The sequence below is a fragment of the Pezoporus wallicus genome, unplaced genomic scaffold (genome assembly GCF_028554395.1).
Source record: "Pezoporus wallicus isolate ANWC-B61680 ecotype Strahan unplaced genomic scaffold, APGP_CSIRO_Pwel_v1 contig_3952, whole genome shotgun sequence".
NCBI classification, from domain to species: domain Eukaryota; kingdom Metazoa; phylum Chordata; class Aves; order Psittaciformes; family Psittacidae; genus Pezoporus; species Pezoporus wallicus.
The window spans coordinates 7,164,274-7,179,925 of NW_026635034.1; the positions used below are offsets into that span (position 1 = coordinate 7,164,274).

The 15,652-nt window shown below is 36.3% G+C and overlaps 1 protein-coding gene and 1 long non-coding RNA gene across 6 annotated transcripts in view; one reads left to right on the forward strand and one right to left on the reverse strand.

Annotated features, from left to right (window-relative positions):
* FGF7 (fibroblast growth factor 7) overlaps positions 1 to 7,426 on the reverse strand; it is a 31,271-nt gene extending 23,845 nt beyond the window's left edge. The window contains exons 1-2 of one of the 4 annotated variants that reach the window (XM_057397015.1): positions 5,895 to 7,426; positions 4,794 to 4,988 (exon numbers count right to left, since the gene is read on the reverse strand). In XM_057397015.1, the coding sequence (XP_057252998.1) occupies positions 4,794 to 4,988; positions 5,895 to 5,934 (235 nt within the window). In that variant the 5' untranslated portion in view covers positions 5,935 to 7,426. Of the gene's footprint in view, positions 1 to 4,793; positions 5,379 to 5,894 lie in introns of all 4 variants that reach the window. The other 3 variants (XM_057396997.1, XM_057397013.1, XM_057397004.1) reach the window with 3 other exon arrangements.
* LOC130592636 (uncharacterized) overlaps positions 1 to 15,652 on the forward strand; it is a 114,889-nt gene that overhangs the window by 33,237 nt on the left and 66,000 nt on the right. The window lies entirely within an intron of this gene.

The window sequence follows — 15,652 nt, forward strand, 5'->3', positions numbered from 1 at the left end:
AGAGCTAGAGAGATCTGTTATATTTAGATCTGATTAATCACTATAGAGAGAAAGTAATCCTCGGCACTGTAGGCTAAGTTTTGAGAGGTTACACATAAATTGCCAGAGAATTAAATCCCTTATAATTGAAAAGATTAGCAGAATACTAATGTGAAGCAAAGGCACTTTCACATTAGTGAAGGTTTTCTTCTGGAGCCACTGTATTGGTTGAACCAGCAGCCTCTTGAAAAATCAAGAATGCAGTTGCAAAGGCAGACTTCCTGTTTGGTTGGAACACACCCTAACTGAATCCCTAACTGAATATCAATACCTGCCTTGAAATAGCTGATTTTCAGATACTGAATATTTTTGCTCCTCTAAGTAATATATATTTAAGCAACAGAAATAAAAATTTATATAGTGGCATAGCATGCATAGTCCAATATCTGTTTTACTCGAAGAAGTATGTATAAAATGCTCCTGGAAATAATTTTGATTTCTAAGCAAGTTTGAGTATTCAACTACTAAGATGCATATAAAGTTTATTTTGTCATGATTTAGAGTTTAGGTTTGAATAAAACAGTTGATTTAGTATTGCTGAAAACTGACTTGTTGGATTTTGATCAAAGTAGAAGTATTTTGCCCAGAGAAAAAAATTGAAATCAAGATTTTGCCCAAGATGTCAGTAGACTTGTTTTTTTTTTCTCTCTCTTCCCCTCCCTTCACCCCCTCCCCCCCCCCCCCCTTTTTTTTTATGGTTGGTTTTATCCACTGAAAAGAAGAGGAAATAGGCACTTTCTGCCTTTAGAGCACACATGGATCGTGATAGGATCAGACATCTTAGGATTCAGGTTCCAGGAAGGCTTTTCTAGTAACTTAGAGACTCTTTGAAGTCTTTAAAATGAGATTCCAAAGGCAGCAGAGCGTGGAAAGTCCTAAAGCATCATCCAGTGCTAGTTGTAAATCCTCTTGATAGAGTCAAAACAAACTCTGATTTTTTGCTGCCCTTTTTTTTTCTGAACAAAATTAAATAAAATCTGTCAAAATTCATAAGCACAAACTGAAAGGAGTAAGCAAGCAGTAATAAGGAGAGATTTATTTTCTCTCAAAGATGGAGTTAACAAATTGCTTCATTATCTCCCAAGATTTGTTCAGTCACTCTCACTTTTTATAATCATGAATTCAAGAAGTCTGTTTTGTGTGTTAGAATATTTTACATGAACAAGATAATTTTTTTCTTGTTTTTTAATAAAAAGCATGTAGTTTAGGCTTGGACAGAGGATAGTAAGTGATTGTCAGAGAGAAAACTATTTATGAATAATGGCAGACAGGTTTTTTTTTGGGGTGACCTATTCTCTTGGGAGCTTCTTAATTCTTGCTTTAGTTTCTCAGTATGTGATTCTCAGTTCTCACTCTGCCTTTTAGTGTTCAGAATGAAAGCAAAGCTGTCAGGTACAAAGTGATTTCCTCTGCTTAGTGGAGAGCACTGTGCTCTAATTTGCTTACCTTTCTCCTGAGTTACCACCTTTATGTACACCATAAGGCTCTACTGCTCTCTGAAATGTGCCCAGAAAAATATTCTTTGGATGCCTAACAAGGGCATCACTGTTGTAAATGGAATTCAACAACTTGCTTTCACTGAAACTGTACATTGGATTAAGCAGTTAACTTCTAATGCATTTTGAAACAAGTGAATTATAAATACAGAGTAATTGCAATTGGTGAGTGAGGATTTGGTTCAATGTTTAATTTTGTCACGGAATTTCAGGCTACATATATATAATACACCAGCTTTTGAATTAAAATCTTAAGAAATTTTAACACTTTCTTTATTTTTGCTTCTCCTTTCATAGGATGTGTATATATGTTCTGTAACTTGCTAGAGAAGTTTGAAATACAAAGACCCTAATTCCTCACCATCTTGGCAGTCTCACATTTATAGTCTTGACTGATGAGAGAAGCTCTGTGAATTCTGGCACTTGCTAGAATTATGATGATGATATTCTACAGACATTTCTCAATGTGAAGATTGCTCTTCACATTATTCATGTTCACAATTCATGGGCTGAAAACAAGTAGTTGACTCTGCCTGCAAAGCTGTCAATGGAGCTTCCTTTATGAAGCTAAGTTATGATAGTTAAAAATATGATTTTAATTTTTTTTCTTGTTAGTATCACATGTTAGTGATACAGAAGGGAAAAGGATTCATTTTGTTTATTATGTAAGTGGAAAATGAGGGCAAAATAAGAAGACACTTCTTGGAGCAACACTTTTTGTACCCATTGATTAATTTGACTGCAACTGTTCTAGGATTCCATCCTGGGAAACAGGTATGATTTCCCTTTTACTAACTTTCAGAACTAGAAATTAGAGAACAAGAACATTTGAACACCCAGGTTAATACATCTTTGTAAAGGTTATGATTTTTAAATCATGCTTTTCAGAGCCCCTGGATACAAGTATCCTGATTAGTCTTCTAACGTTAAAAATTCTGCTTAGGGAGAGTGTATCATTCCAGGTGGGTTGGGGGGGGTGTGTGTGTTTTAGTTTTGTTTTGGTTTTTCCCTTACAGAATAAATTATTTTCTTTATAAGTATTTTAGTAGAAAGCCATAAACACATCTTCAGGCAGGTTGCTCACATGCCCTTTTGAATAGAGAGTATGACAAAAAATGTTTCTCAGAACACTATTTGTTTTTTTAGTTTCTCAGAAAATCCAAGTTATCAGTGTTCACATTTTTCCAGTCCTCCTTGTCTAGATTTTCCTATTCTACTTGTCCAACAAAAATCATTTGGATATTATTTCCTAGTATACAATAGATAAATTACATCAAGAGACATAAACTTAAGATGGTGGGAGACTTCCCACATACTTTAGCTAAATGTAGTGGAGGCAAATCATCATAGCACACATCAGTTACCAGATAAACCATGCAAGTATTGATTGTTTTTTCTCCTGATACTTGTTGCATTTATCAGAAAAAGAATTCAAAACTGTTTTCACTGCAATATAAATGGAAAGGTTTAACAACACTAGGTTGTCTTTCTGTAATTTGTAATAGTTAATTACCATGACTAAATATTCATAAACTGTTCAGAAAAATACAGGAAAATGGATTGCCATTAGCACAAGATAATCTGATATCCTCTAACGGTTTCACTACAGAACATTTCATGGTGTCATTAGTGTGCTCCAGCATCCTACAGAGAACTGAGAACCTTTACTTTACTAACAATGCTTTTACTTCAGCATCATGGAACTAAAAAAAAGCAAATTTGTACTTATTCATTCCCCTGTGCTGTCATATCTCTGTGAAGTGTTTGTAAATAATAACAGAAACAACAAAAAAAAAGGTACTGTTGGTATTCATTTATCTCTAAAAATTTAGAAGAAACAATTTCAATAGTTAGCATCTGTTTTCCCAGTGATTTTTATGGGAACAACATTTCACTTCACAACTAGCCCTATAGATCTCTATTGTAGCAATGTCCTGAAACTCAATGGGAGTCTTCTTGAATATGGACCAAATAAATTATTTGGCTGCTGGCCATGTGTTTTCTTTCAGAGGAATATGGTTATTCACTATGTAATAGTGCAGGAAGAAAGGAGACATATGGAAATAAATTTTAAAAGAAACAGTAACATCAGTCAATGAGGTTTTAGCCATGCAAGTTGCCAAGCACTTAATGTAGTCATGAAGGCAAGAAATAAATTATGAAGACCACTAGTCAGACGCTTAGCATGCAAAAGTGCTGTTCTTACAGAAAATAATCAGTCAGCTTCAGTTGAAAGCTGAATTACACTAACAGTTATTGAAGTTTGATTTATTGATTCTTTTTGCTGCTGCTGTTACAAAAGACAAATAATACATACAACCTACACGAAAACTGGTTTTAATAGCATCCTTGGAAATATACTTGTCTTTTCAGTTGGCTGTAAACACTAGACCAGCATGTCTCTGCCTCCTTTTCCTTACAATTTTGTTTTGAAATATGCAATATAATCCTATATATTTTCCTGTTGTATCTTAATAATGATATTTCAAGTGGATGTCATGTTTTCTAAGTAAACATTATATTTGTAATAACATGAAAGCCAAAGTGGCAAAAAAAGTGACTGTAGAATTGATGCCTTAAAATGGAAGATAAATGTTTGTGTGAAAAACACAGATCAGTACAACAATTCTTGTACCAGTTCAAAACTTGTATTTGGTAAAGCTTTGCAAACTATTGTATGTCCATTCTCTCTAGATGAGTCATGGTTTTGGAAGAAAGGGGAAAGAATATTTTTTTCAGCATCATGATCATTGTAATAATGAACTGCAGAAACTATAATAGATTTTGTTCCTGGCTTGGCAAACTATCTAAAAGATTTTGCAAGAGAGTTTACATAATTCTTTCCATTTAACTTTCTAGTATTGCATATGTTTTAATTGTTAACTCTAACACACCAAGGTAGTTTGTAGACTATATAAACGTGATTTAATGTTTCATAAGTATTTTATAAGCAGAATTTGTGGTTATACATTTTCATACTTACAACCTTAATTCACTTGTTAAAATAGGCTCTGTGTTTGCTAATAGTTACCAGCTGTAACTAATACATTAGCAGATCTACAATGTAGTATTTAAAATGACGCATTTCAAAATCAATAACAAATGTCCTGCTGTAGGACCAATTGGAAAACTTGTCTTATACAATGCTCAGTACACTGTACAAAATTCTTTTGAAATTAGGATAAATCAAGGAATAGGAGAAAATGATGTATAACTTTCTAAAAACTTAGATATAGGAAAAGCAAAAATATTACTTACTGTAGTTGTTGTTTGCTTCTCTTGTCCCTTTTACTTTGCCTCGCTTATCAATCCTCATATACCACTGAGTTCGACAGAAAAGTCTTCTCACTCTTACATCCCCCCCTTCCATATAATCATAGCTTCTGGTGTGTCGCTCAGGGCTGGAACAGTTCACATTTGTAGCCATTTGCTCTGGAGTCATGTCATTGCAAGCTAAAGATATAGTGCCCATTAGAAAGATAATGTAAAAGTATGATCTGTAGAGCAAAATTGGCAGGATCCATGTCAGTATCCATTTGTGCATTATAGTGCAGTGTTCTGGGTGTTCATGAACAACATAATGAAAATTAAATCTCAAGTAGACTGTTGCTCTTAGGTCACCGACCTGCCTTCTGTCTTTACGAGTTACAGATTCACTTAAATGAGATTGTTCCCTCTTCTAGAATTCTGATCGTTATTCCTTAATAGTTAGTGGTGAAATAGAAGAGCTTCTTAAATATCTCTTCAGTCAGAATATCCTTTAAAGACACAAGTTATAAAAACCTTTGTTGTCGTGACCTTCTGTACTACTTGAATTTGCTGCTTGCACTGAAAGTAAAAGATCTGTGAGAAAAGGTGCATGTATAAGTTTTATGCTCAATTGTTACAAACTTGCAAGGATACATTATGCTACTGAAAGTTACTATACATAAATGTATGACATGCTGAGCTGACTTTAAAAATATGCAGATGTCTATACAATAGATATCTCACACAAATTTTTACATAAACAGACATTTAAACTGATTGTAAACATAGTTCTGCCTTCAGTTTTAAGTCCTTGCAAAAGTCCGCTATTAATGCAGTTGAACTACTTTCTCATGCATGGTATAATTCTGCTGATTACTTCATACCTATATATTCACTATTAGCACAATTTATCACATAACTTTTCTCTAGTTCAAATTTCAACAGACCTCATAGTCTTAGCTCTGTATTTTTTTTATTCCTACCCTTTTCAGCTTATTAATAGAAACAGTTTTCTGAATGCTTTTTTAACATCTAGCATATACAGATGAAGATAAAAGTTATTAGCCTTTAGAAACTGTTAAACGTTCTTGTAAAGGACAGATAACTTACTTGTTCCTGTTGATAAGAGCTGGATACACAAGTACTCCATTTCTGTTGTCTGCTTTTTGCAACATGAGACACTCTACTGTAGCTACAAACTTTCTCAGCTCAGAAAGACTCCACCAGAATTATAATTGTTTCCATAAATCAACACGCTGGAGCGATGGTGTGTATGTGCTTATGCGTGCGCGTGCATGTGTGTGTTGAGCCTGTTGTTCAGTCCTTTTCGATAAATACCTTTGCTGACCTCACTTGGAAGCAATTAGAATTTAACCAGTCAGCTGTCAGTTGAATGCACGAACAAAAATAAAAGGAGACTCGCATTGTATCGTGTCCAGTGGTCATCAGAGGGAGCTGTGTACATAGTTTATACTTTAAATCTCCAAGAATCTACTTTCTAAAAACATATATTCTGTGGTATGTGGATAGAACTGCTTCACATACTAGCCAGTGTTTCTGTGCTTGGTTTAGGTCAGCAGTTATCTGTCCTTAAGAAATTCCTCCTTCCTCTCTTTTGTACTCACACATTTATCTCCATTTGCTTTCAAATCCCTTCTGCAGTTCGGTGGATTCATAGTCTGCTTAGTGCCTTTCTGATGGATATGAAGCATGTGGGTCCATTATGTACTGTGGAAAAGGGTGTGCTGGGGCCATTTATAGATCATGCAATAGATCTTTATAGCATGAGATTTTTATTTCATCAGCCACTAGGTGAAAATGAGAATGTATATTTGGATGTTCAAAGACCTGTTCAAACACAGTCTTTATCAGCATGAAGGAAAAATTACTTCTACGTAACAGTCTAGTTCCCTAGAAGTGGCCACAATGCAAGAAAAACTCTTATGCTGTATATCAACCACTGGCTGAGCTGCAGACTTAAAATACAGGGAATCAAAATAATGGGTAGATATTCCTGATTTTCTGCTTCTATACGCTTATTTCGATCTTTGGCACCAGTCTGCTACCCAAAGTCTATGGTCCATTTCACCCTTAAATTCTGTTGAATTTCCAGTGAATGTATTTATAAAACACAATGGAGCTAATTTTTCAGTACCTCCTTATCCTGTTTGTTTCCCACATTTTTGATGTGCATACACCTCAGACCCTTTTGTAAATAATAGCAACAAGGAAAGTTTGGAATTAACCCACATATTAAGAGTAGTTTGCTTACCTTTAGTAGTCTGTGCTTGATAATATAATGCAGTTTATCATTCCCTGCATTTATTCTCTCACTCCTTCCTCTGTGTAAAAATTCAAGTAATGTAAGAATGAAGTAAACTGTAGAGACAGTTAAAAATCATAGGGAGTACATATGTGCCACCTTGTGGTGAGGAGGACATAGGTGAATCGGGCTTTTTCACAGGAAGGATCCAAAATGAGCATGAAGGTGTACGGCACCAGGCAACCTTTTATTACTCAGCCTTTCTTATACACAAACACAGAATGCATCATGTCCTTCCTTAACATTCTCAACTTCATTCTCAGCTCTCACTTGGATTAATCCCATTTGTCACTCACTTTGCATTCATCTTTTTACCATTTTCTCTCAAAGTCCAAAGTTGATAAACTTTTCTTATCATTGTCTCTATTTCAGCATATTGGGCTGTTCCATATAATTTGTGGCTCAGCCTACTTTTCCTAGCTCAGCAAAAGGCTCAATATATGCACCTTCCTGATATGGAAGGTATGGCGCTTCAGCTCTCAAAGGCTGCAGTAGCCACACAGAGAAGCAGCTTTTATGAAGTTAACTCTTGTAAACTGTGATTCCAGCTATTTCCAGTTTGACTTGTATCTTGTCAACCCATGACCACTATCCTGACAAAAACTGGGGACTGAAGTGATTTATCCCAGTTGTGGATTTTGCCAGTACATGTACTGGCTTTATTTCAGTGCTCTCTGATCCATTCCACAGTCAGAATTCAGAATGATAGCAATGAAAAAAATTCTTGGTATTCAAAAGGCTTATCTGTTGTATATTACAAAGAAAGCAACCAAGGATGAAAAGTGATCTGTGTTTTACTCGGCAAAGTGGGATGCAAGTAGAAATGTTACTGTAAATATTCTGGGTCTTTAATGTGCAATACCAACTTTCACTTTCAGTCCACACTGGTTTTAATTTTTCTTTTTCATTGCTAACTTATTGTTTCTGACAGTTAGTAACAGGAGAAAAAATACATACCTGAGGATTTGGTTCCAGAAAGCTGGAGCTACTCGTGGTCCAGGCATAGGCATGTATTTCTCTTGGCTCTGGAAAAAAAAAAAATCACTTGCTGTGTGTTTTTTAAGCGGCGACTCAGTTCAGATCTTTAAGAAATTTTATATTTAGAATAAATGAAAATCAATTTAAATAAGGCTCTAGCTCTTAGTCAGTGAACAATGAAGTCAATCTTTAATTACTGCTGATTACAATCATAACCTCACATTTTGTAATTATAGAATAACTTTTTTCACAATGCTTTAACTGCAGTTTTGTTTAATCACAAAGTTTTATATTGGGCTATACAACAAGTACAGCTGTGTATTTTTTAATTAAATGCCATCTTGATCTGCATATACAAGTCAGGATTCTTTGCATAAATCCCTGATCCCTTGAATGATCCAACCCACTTCTGTTTAAACCCAAGCATAACTGATATCTTCACAAATTGAACTGGTTTAGTTTTATGGAAGATTTAGCTTGACTGGTATGTCTTCCTCTTATCTTCTTACAAGCATACATGCCCAAGGCTCTGCAAATCCAATCCCAAGCAAGTCTTTAATAATATGTAGAAGTTGTCCACCTAAAATTCTAATGATTTTGCATTTCTTTGTCACAATTGTATTTGAAGATTTGTGTTAAGCTATCAGGACCAGATGAAACGTGCAAAGTACACATGCTTTAATATTTAAAGCTGCTTCTCTTACGTTAACCCATGCATCGGTTCCTGCTCCCTAGTTAATAGACAGTTGTCCACAGCATTGCTACAGTGAATTTCCTGAAAAGAAAAAAATAGAAATTAATTGCAAGCACTTTTCTTCCAGTTATGAAGATTATGCATAGGCCTCCAGTTCAAATAGAAACAGCTTAATAAAATCTGTTCCCTTTTCCCTCACATAGGAAATGAGTTTTTGTCCTTTTAGATGGAAACAGGACTATAGGGATCCATGCTTTCCTCATCTCAAGGCAGGCCTGTTGAGATAAGTACAGCCCAAGTCTGGCATTGTGTCATGAATGCAACCTTAAAAAAAAACCAAACATTTTGTCTAGCTTGCCCTCAGGGCAACACATACCTGCTAAGAAACTCATTCTGTTGCTCCTTGTTCCCTGATCCAGTTCAAATTTGCTTTAGAACATCTTTCAGAACTTCCAGAATTTAAGACAGTAGGAAGATAAAACTCTCTGTATTGGACCTTAAACCTGAGATGTTGGGTTTTATTGCCCCGTGGCAATAGCTAAAATGGGATTGGAAGGTCCTATGGAAAAAATTCCGCAGATGTGATGATGCTAAATGTTCCCATGGTTAAATCCTTATCCTTAGTTCACTGATCTCGGAAATCAGGCTTAGATCAAGGTTGATCTTTGCTGCATGCAAAAGATACAAAACAGTGCTACTGCTTGTGCATTTCTTCTGTCAACATTGATCTGTGAAAAACACTGCAACACATGTCCAAAATAAACTTGTATAACAAGGCGGTAAAAACAAGAGAGATGAATAATATGGCACTTCGGTTCAGGTTTGTCTTTTCAGGTTGTAAACTTAAAAGTAAATTTCAGATTAAAAAAATGTAGTTATGAATCCTTTGTCTGCCTGGCTATAAGAATGTCTTTCTGGTTTTGGTAACTGGTAATGGGTTATTAAAATCATATTGAAAAGACAAAAATAAGTTTTTCCTTGCAATTTTCAAAACAGATCCCTGAAACATCATTCATTTCTTTGTTTCCTCCTATTCATCCAGATCATATTGAGCTGATTTAAATCTACAGGAAAATTGGAATGGGATACAATAGATACTAAAAAAAACTCCAAGAAAAAACTATCAAATAGTTGACATCTATGTAGCAGCTTCCTATTTTTTTGTTAGTTAGTGATAGCAAATGTGTTTTATACAGCTTATTTTAGATACACAAAGGCTGGGAATACTGTAGCTCAGTCAGTAAGAAACTTAAAAGGTTAAAGCCATGCAGGCTTTTTTCACTAGGACAATGGAGTATCATGATAGTGATTTTTTGAAGAAGAATAAAAAAAGAATGCAGGGGCAGTCGGATGAATCCTTCCTTTCAGAATGGAGCTTGTACAGTGTGGGGCTATGATAAGTGTCCTTATTTTTCATAGTTTGATAACCCTCAACTTCAGGTAATCCTATTTGTGGTGATATTGGGGCACTCAGACTGTGGTTATCCTAACCTAAAATGCCACAGAATTGAATTGTAACTGTGCATTTTTGGTGGAGATTAAAAAAAAAAACAAAACACCAAAAAACCAAAACCAGACCGAAAACCCAGAGCCCAAATGTGCAGCATCTTTTTATATACACAGATGGTTGGATCAGTATCAGCTTTAAGCCCTAGATCTGTGAAACTTTGCAGAAAACTATGACTTTCCATGCAATCATTAAATTTTATATTAGTAGCAATAAATATAAGGTATTCATATTTAGTTTCTAATTCAGAGTGTAGCTATATATAGGTACAAGTATGGCATGTAATTTGCACAATCAAATCTTGAATTATTTATGTGTTGTTTTTTTTTAATTTAGCCACTTTTAACCCTTCACCTAGGTCCATATAAAGCATAACTAGAAGTGTAACTTGGTGGCTAAACATTTTATGGACCATATAAAAACAATTTACTAATAACCTCTAAGTCAAGAATTAAGCTTTATTGCCATGAAAATATATATCCATTATTACCATGCCTGTCTGCTGTTCTTTTAATCCTAGAAAACTGTTTCAGTTTTTTCTAATGGGAGCCCACCTGAAGGCAGATATTGGAGGACAGATTTCAGCTTTTTTGTTAATTGTTTTGAAATCTTGTTAAACAAACGTTGATTGAGAGTGAAAAAATATTCTCTTATTCAAATATTTGTTTATATCTCTAATTAAAACCTAGTCATGGAAAATAGCTAGACTGTGCAAATTACACAGTCCTCTCTTTGACCTGCACCACAGGTTGCACTCTTTGATTAATCCACAATAAAGCTGAAATTACTAGTAGGCTTCCAGTAACTACCTGTTGGCATCTAGTTAGATGGCTGTGCATGAAGCACTGCATTTTCTGATACAAAGATGCTACCAGTTAAAGTAAGAAATAAAAAACTGTTAAAAGGATTAGTAAAAAAGTACAGCAAGTATAATGGCACATGGCTTAACATCTTATATAGATATAGACCTGTACATGATGAAAAGACTTGGAGTATCACCTAGTAGTAGGTAACCTTACATGTGTCTGTGTAAGGTAGTCTATGACTCATTTGAGAGTGAGCTGGGTGGGCAAAGAGATAGTAATTGCTCAGAATTTGGGGGAAAATGTTTTGGCTGGAAGTGCACTAGGATTTCATGAGAAGATTGGGACTGAGCACTCCCAGGAATGTGCAGAGGAAGAGAAAAGCCAGCACTGAAGGGAGAAAGTTCAGAAAGGGAACGGGGAAAATGTGAGGAAAGGACAGGGACCTCAGTATGGAGGTTGTGAGTCAGTAGACAAGGAAAAAAAACAGGAACACTTCCAAAATCCTTAAGTGAAATGAAGCTTTGCAGAAAAGCAGTTTCTTCAGCTGCCCTTGGGCCTACATTGCAAATCTTTTGCCATGGCCCCAAATGTTATGTGCCTCTGTATACTTACAGCTGCTTTCTACAGCTGTGAGTTTCTCCAATTAAACAGGTGTGATAGATGCAATACATACTGCCCCTATTGCATACTCTCACTGTAAAAATGCTCCTGTGAAGGAATTTTAAAAATCTAAGCTCACACATATGTATGCTCTATGTTGAAAATTTATTAATGCTGTGATGTAAAATACTCCAACAGCACAAAATGCAAGTTTTCAATCTCGTCCATTAAATCAGGGAGGGAACTTGTGAAGAAAATGATGATGACAAAAATTAGTCTATGCATACTCGGACACAACCAAACCAGCGTTACCAAAGTAAGCTTCTGGCATTGCCATCTACTTCAACAAGTCCAGGATTTCATGTGAGCTTTAGCATGAATTTCTTCTTTATGATTCTGTTATTTGCAAGTAGTTTAGGTCTTGAGATTTACCTAGACGTTTTTTTCAGTGACTGGCTCTTTTCTATATAAAGTAGGCAATAAAGCAGGTTGGTACAGTCAGTACAAACAAATATAAAATAACAGAATGAGAGACTGTATGCGGCAGAAGTGCTACTGGATTTCTACAGTGTACTTAATACTTGGTTTTAGGAAGCAGCTGGAGTAAGACCTTTCCTAACCTTCAGCTAATTGTATGGTCTACTATTACACGTGTTCTAAAAGCAAAATAACATAGGGAAAAAATGGCCTGTTCCTGTCCAAAGCTGTGCAGTTTTCAGAGAGTTAAAAATTCACCAGCAGATTCAGAAAAAGAACAATTCTCTGTAATGACTACATTATTTATTACCCATCTGACAGAAACACCACTTAGTCACAAAAGTGTAAGGTTTTCCAGTTGTTTACTATTTTAATTATAGATAAGCATTTGCTGAATTGAGGAAATCCAATAAAAGTGTCTTTACTAGAGAATCTGCATTTGTAATTAGTTTGCAATTACTATGATGAGCTCCACCATGTTTCCTCACTTACTGGTAATGAAGTCCATGATCTCCTAATAAATCTGTGTGAATTCAGGCCAGAATAATAATTTGATAATCTAGTAAGGGTGTGAAAGGAGGAGGTAAAGTGCTAGGGATCTGAGTTCATATCAAGTGCATGGTTAGAACAAGCATGTCAGCATTATTCCTGAGGTACCTAGTGTGAGCATGGACTGGTGAGACAGATTTTCTAATTATAAAAAGAAAAAAAGAAAGTGTTGAAGTACCTTTGCATTCAAAGTAGCAGGGTAAAATTGAGACTGCCAAAACTGCAGAGTTTTTTTCAGAGCTCATGCAAGAGAATTAAGCAACATATGACACTTGATTTCAAATTGACTGTAATTTAAAGATGCCTACACTGAGAATTACCAGATAGTTGATATTGTGAGTAAAAAAGCACCATCGTTCTCCTCTGTACATGTAGCTTTGTAGATCGAAGGAGTGATCTCTTCTGTCTGTGAACAGCTGTACTTCCAAGAGTTTAAATGTCTCCTGCTGCAGCTGTTGCTCTGTTAGATGGTTATTTGTCTAGCTTGTGGCATCAGCAAGGATTGAGTTTTGTCAGCAACTGATGAAGGTCAGGCTTTGAAACAGATCTTAATCAGAATTGATGTTGTACTGATGTTCCTCTTTACTCCTGGCTTACTTTGCTTATCATAACTATCACATTACTAAAATAATTTTTACCCTTTTAACATTAATTCCAGTTGCTGGTTTTTCACACTTACTTTTGACAAAGTCTATCTGTTGCATCTAAAATATTCTCCACCCAAACCTAAATATTGCTGTTATGTGAAGCTGGAATGCAGAATATTTGGGGGGGGGGGGGGGAGGAGGAGAGAGGGACAAGCTAGGACAATAAGGGATTTGCGTATTTCTTTCTCCCCATGGGAGACAGCTTTTTAATCCTATAAAAAAGGAGGGAAAACTTGATCGCCTGATAGGAATTTGTCTAGTGTAGTGGTAATTTCTCCTTATCACCTTTTTATGATACTGGGTTAAATGCATTTGCAGCATCTGTCTAGTTTGTATCTTTTGCATCTCTGTTGGCTCGGCCATACTTGATAGTGCAACAGAGACCTTTTCTGTAGGAGAGAGAAAAACTTTTTTGATCTTACTTTGTCAACCCTCTTGCTTCAAAGATTTAAATGGTACAGATTGCCTGTCCCTGTACCTTATGGGTGAAAAACTGCGGCAGGTACGTGAAAAACAATTCTGAGGAATAGGTGTCGTAAGAATGTTAGGTATTCACTTAGGCAGTAGAAATAATGTGATTTTGGAGGCTTTTGACCCCAAATAACAAGTCCATAAAACAATTCATAAATAACTAATACTCTGAAAATTGCTTTTCAGATCTGTTCCATAAATATACATACACCACGTTGATTTTTCCAGATACTTTCTAAATGAAAATAAAGCCCACCCTTTTTCTTCCCTAGAAACAAAACGTTTTGTGAAAACTTTTTTTCACAGAGAGTAGGAGTGTATCAGCTGGAGTGCTGAAGTTAACATACTGAACTACATCATGCTGAGGTACAGAATGTGGCAGTCCCTTAACATGGCAGTCAACTGAACAAATTTGGGGTTTGGGGGTGTTTTTTTGGGGCTTTTTGCTGGTTTTGGTTTTTGTTGTTGGTTTGGGTTTGGGTTTTTTTTGTTTGTTTGGTTTGGTTTTTGTTTTTTGGATTTTTGGGGGAAGCGATTTTATTTAATTTTAATTTTTTTTAATCCAGTTGACTGAAAGCCACAGAATAAGAAGGTATAAATATCTAAGAAAAGTTACTGGGAATTCTGATATGCAGGTTTTTGCTCATTAACCACATTTCAATATAATTCCTCTCTGAAGAGCATGCTGTTTATTTGTTTGTTTCATAGCATTGTTAGACATGAACAATACATTGGCAGTGCCTGGTACAAATTCTGAGTCTCTAAAAAGTCTCTAGTGAATAGTTTATCAAACTTAACATGTATTCCGTAATCTGGAGTTGCAGATTAGTTTTCCTGCTTGAAAAAATGGGCTTTGCCCTTTCTGATTGTTCCTGCTGGTGACTAAAACTTTCAGTATCTTCTCTTGATTGAGAAGCCTTTGGAAGAGACAAGACAGCTGTCTTAAATTATCCTGAAAACTGGGGGCTTGTTACAATTCTGACTCTTCTATGAGGATTTGATGAAATTCAACAAGGGCAAGTGTAGAGTCTTGCATTTGCACCTGGGGAAGAACAACCCCATGTACCAGTACAGGTTGGGGGCTGACCTGCTGGACAGTAGTGAAGGGGAAAGGGACCTGGGGGGTCCTGGTGGATAGGAGGATGACCATGAGCCAGCAATGTGCCCTTGTGGCCAAGAAGGCCAATGGCAACCTAGGGTGCATTAGAAAGAGTGTGGTTAGTAGGTCAAGAGAGGTTTTCCTCCCCTTCTACTCTGCCTTGGTGAGGCCGCATCTGGATTATTGTGTCCAGTTCTGGGCCCCTCAGTTCAAGAAGGACAGGGAATTGCTTGAAAGAGTCCAGCGCAGAGCCACAAAGGTGATTAAGGGAGTGGAACATTTCCCTTATGAGGAGAGGCTGAGGGAGCTGGGACTCTTTAGCTTGGAGGAGACTACAATACCACCCACCAACTGATAATACCCAGCCCGACTCTGGCAGTTACCGGGTAACTCTCAGTTACATCCTGGGCTTGATGTGCTGTGGTATGGAATACCTCTTTGGCTAGTTTGGGTTAGGTGTCCTGTCTCTGCTTCCTCCCGGCTTCTCCTCCTCCCTGGCAGAGCATGAGGCTCAGAAAATCCTTGGTCAGACTAAACATTTGAGCAGTAACTAAAAACATCGGTGTTATCAGCTCTGTTTCCAGGCTGAAAGTCAAAAGCACAGCGCTGCACCAGCTACTAAGGAGAAAAAATGACTGCTACTGCTGAACCCAGGACATTCTTATATTGGGATAGTTGTTAATTATAGTTGTTGATTTGCACAGTTTGTAGCATGAG